Source organism: Salvelinus alpinus, chromosome 1 (genome assembly GCF_045679555.1).
Source record: "Salvelinus alpinus chromosome 1, SLU_Salpinus.1, whole genome shotgun sequence".
Taxonomy (NCBI): Eukaryota; Metazoa; Chordata; class Actinopteri; order Salmoniformes; family Salmonidae; genus Salvelinus; species Salvelinus alpinus.
In genome coordinates, this window is record NC_092086.1 from 55029056 (window position 1) to 55044055 (window position 15000).

Genomic DNA, 15000 nt, shown 5'->3' on the forward strand with positions numbered 1-15000 from the left:
ATGTGAGTGTAAAAAGACAGAAACTGAACACGTCTCACAGAGATTGACAAAGAGACCCTGAGAAAAGAAGTGGCAACAAGCTACTCTAGAGATGAGGTGGAATGGAACGATGAGCACAGGAATGGATACACACAGTTCAGTAGTCAGAGAAAGAGAGAGAGAGAGAGAGAGATAGAGATGGATGCTACAATACAGCCGGCCTGGGGTGTTCAGTATAGTATAGACCCTCTGCATGGACGCGCTTGCCTGGCTGTCTGCACAGATCAGGCCCCATGCTCACCAAATACTAATCATATTAGACAAGTGGCACCAGTTACGAGGGGCCAGTGTATTTTTAGGCCTCTTTTTATCCCTTGTGGCAAGCCAAATCAAACAGGGAGAATGGGATTATAGTATGACAGGCAGGTAGACTGTTGTCCAAGCTGCAGGGTTAGTCTCTATTGTCTTACTATAGACCAGCAAATCCTGCTAGCTGCCACAATCCCTGGATGCTGCTACTGTACTGTATGTGTGCTGGTTGTCATTTCAATGTGAGGGTTGAATTGATCCCGTGGTTAGGTTCTGTATAATCTGAATAAATTATACATAAATCATTTAGTGTCTCTCTAAAACTGTTTTGTGGGGAGGAAATATTGTTATTCTATTATTACTAGTATTAAAAACAGTACTATCTATATTTCATGAAAACTGTCTACAACTCTTCACTTTGTATTAGCCCATTTCATAGGCCATATGATTGCCACACCAATGCCGTAAACGTTATGTTTCTTGTTCAGTTGCACCCCCAATCTCACAGACTCCTTCTCTCTCTCCCCTCCTTCCCCCACTTTCTCTCCTCTCTCACCCTTTCCCCCTCCAGGAGTCAAAAACCAGCCATGGATACAGCTCCAGAGGAAAGCAGTGACTCTGGCCCTCAACTCTACCAACCCAGAGCTCTCTGCTGTGCTGACCTCCGCACAGAGTCAGTATGAGATAGGAGGTTTCCCCTACCCATTGGGCCTGGAGAGCAATGCCACTGGTGAGAAATAGAGGGGGAGGGTGGTTTGGGACAGTGGAAGAAGAGAGGGCGGACAGAGGGAGGGAGGAGAGAGAAGGGAGGGGAACAGGAGGATTGAAAAGGAGAGGGAAGGTGGGAAACAGGAGATGAGATAGGAAGAGATGGATGGATGGAGAGAAATACATGGGTAAAAGACAGGCTGAAAATGCAGAATTGCTCAAGTGGAAAACACAGAGATTTTGACCAAAATAGATTTCTGTCAAAAACTCCCAAATTATGAGAAATGATGGCAGGAAACCATGGGAGAAGTATGATTACATAGTATTATGTCTGAGTGTCATGAATGATGAGAAGCCAATGGATAGTGTCTGTTGGAAAGACTCGTCTGACAAGTGTAAACCAGGTCAACCATGACGATGATGATGATGCCTTAGAATGGTTAACAAACGGTAAATTGCTGAGGGTGAATATTGTGATATTTGCATGATGATGGTAGCGTTAGCGTTATTTGTGTTGAGAGGCATGGTAGCAAGCCTTGTTTGGGATTTTCTACTGTTGGGTTCTACACCACACTGGTGTTTGGTCTAAAGACCTTTGTGTCGTCTCTCCCCAGGGGCTAACAGTAGCTGGGTGGGGCTGACGGCGGTGGCGGCGGTCAATGCCCAGCTCTTCAGTCCTAACGGGACCAGTGTTCAGGTGTGGGACCCCGTCCATATCTGCATCCCCCTGCCCTTAGACACACCCCTGCAGACAGCCACCAGTGTCCCCGTGTGGAGGTTCGACGACAAGACAGGTAAAGGGAACCACCCACCATCATAGCTGACCAATACCGAGAGCCCTCCATGTACAAGTGTCATCAATTTGTTTGATAGAGTGCTGACTCTGAGTGCTGTCAGTTGAAAATGGTTTCCCTAAAAAAAACATTATTGTATTCAGAAACATCCTCGTACATATCCATCAACAGTGGGCTTACTGCTATACTCAAATACATACATAAAAATGCCTGTCAATAAAAAACTGCCATTGATAGTAAGCCACCGTCCGTCGGACCACAAATCTAAGGCATATAAATGGCAGTGGTCTGAGCTTGGAAGGGGCGAATAAGAGTAGCCTCTAGTTCATATGCTCTAACTATGGCTGCCTGGACTCCCAGCTGGTCACAGCTAGCCTGGTTCAACCAGACTGAACGCTGTGCACAGCAGTGTTTTCCTCAGTTCAGTGTGGTTTCCCCAGGCTAGCTGATCCTGTCTCACATGGGTTAATCCTCTTCCGCGCTGCTCCTCAGTGTCTGAAATATCGCAGTTCACTTGGCTGACAGTACTGTTATACAACTGCTGTGCATGCTTTCATAGGGAGGGAGCCACACAACGCTCTCCATCTCTTTCTCTCTCTCTCTTACACATTTCTCTCTTTCTCTCTCTCTCTTTCTCTCACACACACAAACACACTCTCTCTCCCCCTCTCTGTCTCTCTCTCTCGTTCATTCTGTGTCCCACTCTCACATACACACTCTCTCTGCCTCTCTCTTGTTCTACATCTGCCTCCCTCTCTCTCCCTCTTGCTTTCTCTCTCTTTTTTATTTAAATGTAACCTTTATGTAACTAGGCAAGTCAGTTAAGAACAAATTCTTATTTACAATGACGGCCTACCCCGGCCAAACCCGGACGACGTTGTGCGCTGCCCTATTGGACTCCCAATCACGGCCGGATGTGATACAGCCTGGAATTGAACCGGGGACTGAGATGCAGTGCCTTAGACCGCTGCTCCACTCGGGGGCCCCCTCTTTCTCGCTCACGCACACACTCTCTCTGCCTCTCTATCTCTTTCTCTCTCTCTCATACACTCACTTTCCCCCGTTGCTTTATGCAGTGGTGTAAAGTACTTAAGTAAAAAAAACTTTCAAGTACTACTTAAGTAGTTTTTGGGGGTATCTGTACTTTATTTTTATAATTTTTTGTTTTACTACTTTTACTTCATTACATTCCTTGGGAAAATATTGTACTTTTTACTCCGTACATTTGCCCTGACACCCAAAAGTACTCGTTACATTTTGAATGCTTAGCAGGACAGGAAAATAGTCAAATTCACACACTTATCAACTGAACAGCCCTGGTCATCCGTACTGCCTCTGATCTGGCGGACTCACTAAACACACGTGCTTTGTTTGTAAATTATGTCTGAAGATTGGAGTGTGCCTGTGGCTTTCCGTGAATTAAAGAAACAAGAAAATGGTGCCATCTGGTTTGCTTGATATAAGGAATTTGAAATGATTGATAGTTTTACTTTTGATACTTAAGTATATTTTAAACCAAATACTTTTATACTTTTACTCAAGTAGAATTTTACTGGGTGACTTTCTTTTACTTGAGTCATTTTCTATTAAGGTATCTTTACTTTTACTCAAGTATGATAGTTCGGGTACTTTTTCCACCACTGGCTTTATGGAACCGATGCCTAAAAACTCCAGACCAGGGTTGTTTCTTGTCCTGACAACCGGTCCGGACTTCCCATGGCAGCCATTGTTCCAGTGTGTCTGAACCGGAACATGCAGATCACTGCAGATCTCATTGACATGCCTGGCATTTCCCTACCGAGATTCACATTACCATAACTATGCTGAAGAAACCCTGGTAAACACTTCCTATGAATGCCTAACGCATTATGGATTTAGTCATAGATGTTTATGAGCAGTTATTAGTGGCTACGTTGTGCATTATTATGCATGATTCATAGCTCAGGCGTTCTAAATGTGCTTATAATGCATTATGAAGAGGGTATTCATAGGAAGTGTTACCGAAGCCATGGGCCTATTTCTACAGATCCCCATGATAACCTCAACTTCTTGAAGTTGGATTTCGAGGATGGGACGGTACACAATGGACTGAGAAGAGCAAGCCTAATGAATAAAAAGTAATTACCAACCAGACACTTGCCAAGTCTGGATATGGCTTCCCAAGGGTAGATTAATGAAGCACCTATCTGACAGGCTCCATTTGGATTCCCGGGATCCTTCCATGATTGTATCTTCAATACAGAGAGCAATATGCATGCACAACTCGAACTATCGCATTTAGAAATCATGGACATGCATTGATCGGCAGATCCCAGCGATGCACAAAAGATGGGTGTGTCATTCTGATACCATAGTTGTGGGTTCGATGTGCAGAAAACATGAAAACAGACTTTGTGTAAACATCCCTTTTTAACACCCTGTGGGAAACTGCAGCTGAAGAGTGTTGTTGTCCTGAAGCCTGATGATGTGATTAGGCCTGTTATGTAACTCCAGGAGGCCTGGGACAGAGGAGGCAATGTTCCCCACCTCTCTGGTCCTATGTTGCCACGGTAACATGTTATGAGATGCAAACAGAGACACAGATGGACGGAGGGGAGGAGGGAGGGAGGAGAGGGTTTGAAGGGTTAGTGTTTTTGAGTAGAGGAGAAAGGGGACAACAAAGCTGTGGTGGAGGGAGAGATTTTGGATAGTGGGATGAGCTGGTCTGTTGGAGTTAGCTGTAGGCTATTGCTCACATCCTGTCAGGATGGCTAAGATGACTGAGGGGTAATGGTTGTGAGTGCTGACCCTAACATTCAGTATTGGGACAAAACAAGTTACTGAGCTTGGGACAAAACGGGTTACTGCCAATTGACTAGGCAACTGCCACTAACAACAATCTCTCACTCTCGCGCTCCATTAAGTGGCTTATATTGTGGGTATTTGTGGGTGTTGTATTTAGTAGTTTGCTAAAAATTCGATGTATGCGAATGTTTTACTCTGTACCATAGCTGAGAGTAAATGGAAATCAAATCTTTACAGTAAAACCCAAAAGAACAATATAGCAGAGGATTTAAGCAAACTGATTAGTCAAACATAGAGTTGCAGCGTTAGGTTCATGCATTATTTAACTGTATGGGTTTTTATTCAACCGTCCGCTAAAGTGGGAGGCCCAGAGCTCATATCTCATTATCTGCAGTGACGAACAAACAGTTAGCTAGACAGTGAGAGGCTTACTGATTATAATGTGGACACCAGGGTGGATGTGTTGTTAACCGTGTCATCTCTAAAGGGTTCACCTCTAATTCCACCATGCACACACACACACACACACACACACACACACACACACACACACACACACACACACACACACACACACACACACACCCTGCTCTGGGGGTGTGGGCTTTTATTTGCTGAAGAGGGAAGAGTGCCCCCCACTGACCCTCATGTAGTACTGCAGCAACTGGTGTCCTACAGTATGTCTCAAGTGCTCTATACAGTATTTCAGTATATATTGTATACATAAAAGCTGGTTCACTTCTTGATGACAGCATGTAGGAATAAGGAATTCTTTGTTTCCGTCATGGTTTAGCTTACGTCCAACAAAGTAACATTCTTTCCCTGAGTTATCCTGAGTTTTCCCTGACCTATGCAGAAGCAGTAAACCTGAAAGTTTCTACTCAAAACAAATCAAATAACATCACAGGTTCACCCAATGTCAACAAGTACTAGACAGGTAGAATCCCACACAGAATCCCACACAGAGCAATAAAATAAACTCCTGTGGAGCTTTAGATCAGTGTTGAGTAGAGAAACGGGCCTCTAGTCTAGTATGCCCAGGGGGTCCTCTAGATTTATGAGTTACTGTAAGTCTGGATGCCTGGGCCTCTCTTCCAGAGTCAGGTTTTACACCAGATTTCTCACACACTCCACTCCTCCAGTGTGCCAGGTTACACTTGCAAGACTTTGTGCTAAGGCTTTAAATCCACAATGGGTTTTGTAGATGTTTGGGGCAGAAGGGGAGGTTGGGGAAACCTGCCAGGAGCACTCGGAATACTCTAGCAAATAGAATCAGGTGCTGCAGCGGAAGCCTTTAATTGGTGGGTACTGTAGTGTACTGTGGAACACTGTGGCACTGTGACAGATCTATCAAGGAAGAGCTAAATGGGCTGTAATGCCAGGCTGCTGACTGTCAGTCAGGATTGAGACTGAGAGGAAATTAGATTTTAGAGTGAAACATGGAGAAGATGAATATTCATTGGACGTGGGTGGATGGCCAGAGTGAGCGGCCGCTGAAGAGAGAAATGGATTTGTTTCGGACTGAATCACAAGTTTGTGCGTATGTGGGTGTGCGTACAGTCTGTGCATATCCATTTGCACATTTGCATGACAAATGAGTACAAGAGAAAATACAGTGTGATGATGAGTCAAAGAAGTTGAATCAAAGTTGAACATGACCCTTTCGTCAGGCGGGAGGAAAACTCTTTCTTTCTTTCTCTCTCTCTCTGTCCATGATGACCCCTCCCATGTGATCTCCTCCCATCCTCCTCCTTCACAGAGTCTTTAAAAGGGAAAGGAGGAGGAAGAAGGAAGACACAGTGTTTCTTGTTCCATATAGCCCAGGAGACTCTAAATCAGAGGCGCCATTATCTCTCCAGACTCAGCTGTGAGTCTGTGTTTGTTTTGGAGACGGATCACATGCGAGCACACACTCTGTCAGGGGGTAGTGGGGGGTGTCTTGGAAATCCCCCTGCCTTATACTGAGGAGATAAACAAAAGCCCCTACTACTGTTTGGCTGTGTGCATGATGACCCCTAGTGGTTGACATACAGCACTACATCCATGGTCGAGCACTTCCTAGATAAGTGATCTGGCATGACACACATTCACACTTCAATTCACTCTCACCTCCCTTTTACCCCTACTTTAGAGGATTGTTGAGAGGATTGTTGAGTGTGTATCTATTCACACCACTTAGGGTGTGTTAATTAGAGCTTGTCTTAATATGTAGCCTAGAAGTCCTTGGTTGACGTCTCAGGTGGTTCAATGTTTGAGGTTGTGGATGCCAGATCGTCTATTAATGTCTAAAAATAGATGTACTGTAGCCAAAGCTGGCCTAATGGATTTTCAGGCCTGCGTCTATATTCACAAAGCGTCAGTAGAAGTGTTGATCTAGGATCAGTTTTGACTTTTAGATCATAATGAATAAGATGACCTGATCCTAGATGAGCACTTTTAATTAATACAGGCCCTGGTTGTATTGCTGCTGTGATGACAAAGGCAATATATTCACAGACTTCCCTTGCCTGGGGTATTAGCACTAAAAGAGGAGTCCAACAAATGTTTGTAGTCTAAACAGATGATAATGATCTAATAGTTATTTAAACTAATAGTTGTATTGCTTATTCGAGTTGAAAGGCAATGTTATGTTTATTTTTTCAAATATGTTATTAATCATAAGCTATATCTTACTGTAAACTTGACATTTTTATTTTAGGCCACTGTTTGCATTCTCCCCTACAATGTGTTAAAATCATTCAGGACACTTGCATAAGTAACATGTAGGCCTAATCATAACCTGCTTCTGTGTTTATGTTTTCTGCAAAGTGAAAATGCTAACGAGAATGACAGAAATTAAAACTATTTTAGGAGCGGGAGGATGATGTAGAAGGGGACCTTGGGTGTACTGTGGGCAGAGGTCTCCCTGTCAAGACGCATTAAGCTACCCAATTCTGACCCTCTCCTCAGGGCGCCTGGCATCATGGGAAATGTTTTTTCTCTTCTTATTTTCTCTTCTTTTTTTTTATGACCAAGTTTTTATTTCTTTTGTCATTTTTTTGTCTTTTTTTCCCCCCTCGCTCCTCTTTCGTTATTGTGGTTATGGTCGGAAAGCATCTGCCTGGACTCAAAGCTGTCTTCCTTCCTTGAATCACGTTATTCGCTCATCATTTGTGTATGCTCTATCTTGACGAGCTACGCATCACTGGATATGAATGCATAACACCGCTGGCCTTATAATGTCAAATAATAGATTCACAGCATGCGTTCAGTACAGTAACTATGGAGCTGTTCCATCTGCTCACGCCAGGATTAAATAGAATATACTGTGTATATGTGATTTTCCTTGAAATTATTGTGTACAGGGATTATGAGCATGCATTGGGAAAAAATTAATTTGAAATCATTATTGTTAGTGCAGAGCAGGGATACTCACAAAAATATATATTTTCAGTTTTGGGAATATATTTTGGATTGATAAGGATCTTAATGGAAATGTACACACACATCTCTTAAATTGTTAAGGAAGTTGACATACAATGTTTAATGTAATTCCTACTCTACTCTAACTAATTCTGTCCTGATGCTGACTTGTACTTCAACAGGACTCTGGGTCAGGAAAGGAACCGGATACATCAAGAAAGAAGGAGCACAGCTGACATGGAGTTTTGTGGCCAACCAGCTAGGATACTGGCTGGCTGCCTTTCCCTCAACCACAGGTACAGTAACTATGTCCAGAGATGCGCAGTATTTCCGTTACATGTATTTGAAATATGTATTTAAATGACTTCTGAGTATTTTGCTATTTGTATTACAATGGGCTGAATTACACTCCAATGTATTTTGTAACAAGATACTTTCGAGAGCTGTAATTTGTATTTTCAAAAATACTTTGCTATACCATTTTTGTTTTTTATAGCTGTTCACAATTTTGTGGACCCCTTTCACCCTGCGTTGGTATCAGAAGTCTGATGGCACCATGGTGTGATAAGAGCGTCTGCTAAATGAACTAAATATAAATGTACATGTAAAAATTAACAATATAAAAGCATGCAGAGTATTATTCTAATGAGCTCCGTCCCGAAACAAGGCCAATAATAATACCTAGTGTGCTTTGCAGTTCATTTTTCTATGTTCATTTTCACATATATTTTGGTAATTTAGCAGACATTCTTATCCAGAGTGACTTACAGTCCCTGCATTCAACTAATCTAGATAAACAGCATATCACAGTCATAGCAAGTAAAACGATTCTGTAACCATTACTGAGAATGTTGTTGCTGCTTGGGCCAACTACTTGCAAATGTATTTTCTTGTTTTAAAATACATAATACATGCATTTTAATGAAATACATTACAAAATACAAGTATTTCGTAATTTATTTTTGATACATAGATGTGTATGGTATTTTGTGATTTTTGCCCATCCCTGACTATGTCAACAATGTTGACATAGCTCAGGTTTGCATCAGTCTGACATTTCTTCTACAGCCCCACTGTAGGCCCCCTACTGGCGACCCGTGGGTGATTTTATTATGCCCCCGAAGTTTTCTAAGCAAAAAAAAATAGTTTTTCATTTTGGAAATCTGTTCCAAACTATTCCCACACATAATAGAGAGACATATGTGATTGTATACAAATGTAAGCAAGGTTTGAAATGATTATGCTTTAGTCTGTTTGAACTTTTTGAGGTCATTTTAATTTTATTATTATTTCTAATTATGTTACGGCCCCCTGACCATCCGCTCAATAAAAAAAACGGCCCACGGCTGAATCTAGTTGGTGATGCCTGTCTTAAGACTATGTCAATATGAGATAGAAATTGAATAATGAACACTTGTTTGTGCACTTTTGCGATGAAACTGTATAGCTAGGGGTCGTGGTCTGTCCATTACAAAGCTTTTTGTAGAGAGTCCTGTTGCAGACTTGGCCCATCCTAGTATATTATTTATCACTGTAACAAATTTCTGTAAATTTACTGCTAAACATTTTGTTAGCTATTGTAATTCTATATTAATGTACAGTACTCTAAAGAGCAATGCATTATGGGGGCTCAATGGTATTCCGCTACACTGCGGTAAAATTACAGTAAAGTACTGTATTACCTGTTTTGCTGTATATTTACAGCAGCATAATGTGAATGATGGTATATTGTGGGGAAATGTTGTGGGCGGGGAAAGAATCTCGGTCTATTTAAAATATTTTAAAGCATTCCTTGTAATACTCTATATTTGTTGCACCCGTAAGTGAGAACGCTGTGCCCCACAGAATACACTACCATACCGTATTTTTGGAAACTAAAAACCTTGACCTGTAAATTGACAGTAATTTACTGGCTAATGTGCTGCCAGTAATTTACTGTAGTACAGTACTAGATTGTATTTTTGGAATCTAAAATCTGTTCCGATCAAAACAATAATCTACAGTAATTTACTGGCTACAGTGCTGCTAGTAACTTATTGTAATTCATTACCACCCCACAGAATACAGTACCATACTCTATTTTTGGAGCACCAAACGCCTTTTGAACACTAGTGTTATTGTTGTTTCTGGGTCATTAACATATTTTGAGGCATGCAATGTAAGAGGCTATTTTTTCCACCCTTTAGTGAGAGTGCTGAACCAATTTTAACTGATATGTGGTATGTGTAACAATATGTGTAACAATTTAATGTTTGTAGGGGACAAATCAGAGTGGCAGCATGTCTCAAACCTTTAATGGATGAGTGTTTAGCTATCTCCTTTTGATCGGTTTGCCCTGGCGTCACTGCCAGTTTAGAAGCCTTTGTTAAGGCCCCTACAAGTGATATAAAACACCAAATATTTATTAGTATGCTGTAATATATAATTGCATATTCACTGTTAACAATTGCTTTAACTTTATTACAATACAATTTAACAATAAACTACTGTTTTGCTGTTTTTGCTATATATTTACTGCAGCATTCTGTAAATTATAGTGCATTGTGGGAAAATGTTGTGGGAGGGGAACAATATTTGGCTCATTATCATATTCCGAGGCATGCCTTGTAAGTAGCTATATTTATTGCACCCGTTAGTAAGAATACTGTACCATCTGAACTAATATGTGGTAGTAGTGCCCTAACAATTGAATGTGTATAGGGACAGGTCAGAGTGGCAGCAAGTCTTAAACCTTTAGTGTTTGAGTGTTTTGCCAAGTCTGTTTTGCCCTGTAATCTATCGATGTTACGTTTGATACCGGCGCTCCGAGATGTATCACTTTATCAGAAGCACATGATCAATGACGTCCGAAGCTTCATTTTTCTGCCGAACAACCACCTGATTGGTTTTTTAGATGACAATGTCATCTATATAATTTGTCTGTTCTAAATTGTTTTGACCAGCAGGTGCCACTAGAGTACACAGTGTTGATCAAAGCCTTCAGTAATGAACCTGTTTTTGACACAATTGGCTGGAAAGCCTCAATGCTTCTAGAAGCTTCTTTTCCCCACCACTACTGTAATCACAGACAATTTGGAAGCCTTTGTTTAGGCCTCTAGAAGTGCAAGTGATATAAACACCAAATATTCATAAATATGCTGTAATATACACATACCTAGCAGCCAACCTGCTTGCACCAATCCCATGTATAATTGCAGTAAAATACCAATATTCCGATAGCTGTAGCATTTATTTTCTTACAGTATTATACTGTATCGTTGCTCTGATATTACAGTAACTTACAGGAATCTGGTAGCAAGTTACTGTGAATATTACAGTAATGTACTTGGCACTGGCCAGAGCTGGGCAAAGATACATCAAAAGGTATGTTGTTACAAATAGAAAATACCTTGAAGACCAATGTATCCTTAACTACAACAACATTCTCAGTAACAGTTACAGAAACATTTTACTTGCAATGACTGTGATATGTGTTTTGTTTAATGACTGTAAGTTGCTCTGGACAGAAAAGTCTGCTAAATGACCCAAATGTCAATTTAAAAAGGAACACATGCAAAGCAAACTGCTGGGTATTATTCTAGTGAGTTCCACACTCAAACTATTTGTTTGGGGGTGGAGCTCATTAGAATAATACCCAGCAGTGTGTGTTGCAATTGTTCATTTTACATTTACATTTTGGTAATTCACTCATCCAGAGTGACTTACAGTGAGTGCATTAAACGAGAATGTTGTTGTAGTTAAGCGGGCTGCTTGCAGGTTTATTTTTGTATAAGAAAATACAAATACATGTATTATAATTAAACTGTTACAAAATACATGAATTGTACTTCAGGCCAGTGAAATACAAATGACTAAATAGGTATTGAAATACCAAACAGATATACTGCCCATCATTGGCGCTAGCTGCCTGCACTGTAAATCTGCAACAGTTTACCAACCACTATACTTCCAGTAATGCACTGTAAATTTGGTAAAGACAGCATGTAGCTGTAGTCAGGTGTTACAGTAATATTTTGTACATTTGTGTTTCAGTAAAGGTCCTGTAAATCTACAGTAATTTACTGGCTTCTGTGCTGACAGTATTTTACTGTAGATTTACAGTAAGCTACAGGCTACTGTGCTGCCAGTAATTTACTATAAAAATTACAGGAAATGTTTTACAGTGCACCCCTATGTTGCAGGCTCAGCTTTGAACCCCATGGGCCTGCGAGACATCACCACCTACCACACCATCTTCCTCCTAACCATCCTGGGCTCCATGGCTCTGCTGGTGCTGGTGCTGCTCTGTCTGCTGCTCTATTACTGCAGGTTGGTATCAGGCCCAGCGTGTCTCAACTCAGGTCCTGGAGTAGTCAGTCCCAGTGTGGCACATTTTTGTTCCAACCCGGCACTAGTTTTGAACTAGCTACTCTACGAGTCATCAAGCACCAGGTTTAGGGTAAATTCCATTTAAATTCCAGTCACTTCAGGAAATACACTGAAGTTCCAATACCCTTTAATGCTTTTCAACAAGGAAAATTTGGAACTACTTTCTGAATTTAAATGGAATTGACTCCAACCCTGTCAGGCACTTGCTTAGTTGAATCAGTGGCGTTATTACTGGCCTGGGTCCAAAATGTAATATAAAAATATAACCAATCCAGGACTCTATTTGTTGTTTAATTTCAAAATGTGATACATGGATGTGTGTGTTTGGTTGCATTCTCCCTTTAATCCATCCCTGTTTTGTTTTAGGCGGAGATGTCTGAAACCACGGCAGCAGTACCGTCACGGCAAGATGCATGTCTCCTCCGGCATGGACGGCTCCAAAAGAGATCAATGCACCTCTATGTCCCACCTCAACCTCATCAGCTCAGGCCACATCCACATCGACACAGCTTCCTCCACCGGGGGTGACCCAGACGCCCTCAAATCAGACCTGTCCTCCACCCGGGATCTCCACAGCTCCAGGGAGGATTTCTTCCGGCACACGCCCCCAGGAAAGGCCCAGCGCCACTCCAAGGTGAACACGGACAGTATCACCGGACGTGGCGGTGGGGAGAGTTTTCCCATGAAGGTGACAACGCGCTCTACTAACACTAACAACTTGGATCCTCAGCTGCTGCTCCGCAACGACACCCGCAGCTTCAGCTCAGCGGAGGATAATACCCATGATCCTCGACGTCGCTACAATCACAACGCTAATGACAACCAAGCTTACTCCTCAGATCCACCATCTCCACCACCTTTACTGCCTCCCTTCGCCGGGCACTACCAGGAGTACTCTGGCCTGCCCCCGGAGTACTCAGCGTCCCAGACCGGGGACCTCTTAGCCAGGCCCAACTCTCTAAACACCCAGCCCGGCCAGCTCATCTTCTGCCACTCCATGGACCAGATGAAGGAGAGCATGTACCGGAGTGTGGTGCCCACGCTGGTCATCCCGGCCCACTACATGCGCCTGTCGTCGGACCTGTCGGCTGTGGAGCAGGCCTTGGAGAGGCAGCAACAGATGCAGCATGACATGGAGGGAATCCAGGTTAGCATGACTCTGCCCAGGCAGCAGGGACAGGTACACCAGAATCAGCAGCAGAAACCACAGAACCAGCAACAACAGAATCATCAACAGGAGGATGAGGAAGGGGAAGAACCAGGCCAGCAGAGGGAGGACTCAGAGGGACACTCCAACTGGGCCTCGGACCCTAACGCGGCCCCAGTCCACATCCCGGTCCTGTTCAACGACAACACCATATCTCAGATGAACGGAGAGCTGCAGGCGCTGACGGAGAAGAAGCTTCTGGAGCTGGGGGTGAAACCGCACCCCCGGGCCTGGTTCGTCTCCCTGGACGGTCGCTCCAACTCCCTGGTTCGCCACTCCTACATCGAGCTGGGGGGAGACACTCTCAGCATCCCTGGAGGAGGGGGAGGTGGAGGAGCCACGGGGAGTCATGACAACAGAGTAGACGTCGCTCGCGAAGCCAACATAAAGCAGCGGAAGGGAAAGGAGGAGAGGAAGGCCAAGGAAGCTAAGGAAGCAAAGGAAGCTGCAGCTGCGGTTGAGAGGAAGGGTCACGCAGGGAAGACCTATACTAAACTCCCCTGCATCGACACCACAGACCCCCCCAGCAGCAGCAGCGAGAGCCACGCTGCCATGTACTCTCCAGAGGACAATTCTCTGGCACCGCTGCTGGATGAGGCCCCAGAGACGACCCCCCGTGGGGGCACGTTCCCCCGGAAGGGCCGCAGCCGGGATAACAGCGCCCGGACCAGTACCACCACTACCACCAGCGAGGTGACACACAGGGACTCAGCCACCAGCCCCGAGGATGGGGAGGATGCCGATGATAAAGACGAGGAGGGGAACAAGAAGAGTCCCTGGCAGAAGCGCGAGGAGAGACCCCTCATGGTGTGGAAGTAAGATATACCTAGGGCTCTCAGGGAACATTGAGCTACAAGAGAACAGGGGGAGAAGAACCACTGTGTCAATGAACGCCTAATTTCTGACTGTGTCCCTTGTAGATTCTCTACAGAAAGAAGAGCAGAGAATATGAGAGGTCTGTCTTGGAGAACAAAGAGAAAGACGTGTGTGAAAGAGATTATGAGAATGGAAATCAAACAAAGAAGCACAATTGTCACATGAGTCGAGAAAGGACCAGGTGTTTTGAAGTCCCACATTTGCTTGTAGTCATCACTGAGATCAGTAGCTATATCTGCATCTCGATCAGTAGCTATATCTACATCTCCAAAAACATCACTGAGATCGGTAGCTATATCCGTATCTCTAGAAGTTTCACATGGCTGTGGATTTATTTATTTTTTAAATCATGATCCCTAAGCATGTGGATGGGAACATATGGGAGAGGGAACAAATGGGAGAGTTCCTCTGACTGGTTGGTATTCTGAGAATCTTGAGAAATGCTCAACAATGTTTTTCTCCACTGTGCTGTTAGTAGAATTCCTTGGAAATGTTACCTATCCGATTTTGCTGTTACCTTAGCATTAACCTCAAGTCATTTTTACAGACCTTTTGGGAGGCGTCAGCTGGCCA

General features: G+C 43.3%; 1 protein-coding gene across 1 annotated transcript in view; it reads left to right on the plus strand.

Moving 5' to 3' along the window:
* Positions 1-14501, plus strand: part of LOC139581071 (protein FAM171A2-like) — a 60790-nt gene extending 46289 nt beyond the window's left edge. Inside the window, exons 4-8 of the mRNA XM_071410439.1 lie at positions 860-1018; positions 1611-1790; positions 8159-8272; positions 12158-12284; positions 12711-14501. Coding sequence (XP_071266540.1) covers positions 860-1018; positions 1611-1790; positions 8159-8272; positions 12158-12284; positions 12711-14370 — 2240 coding nt within the window. The 3' untranslated portion in view covers positions 14371-14501. The remainder of the gene's footprint in view (positions 1-859; positions 1019-1610; positions 1791-8158; positions 8273-12157; positions 12285-12710) is intronic.
* Positions 14502-15000: the final 499 nt, after the last annotated feature.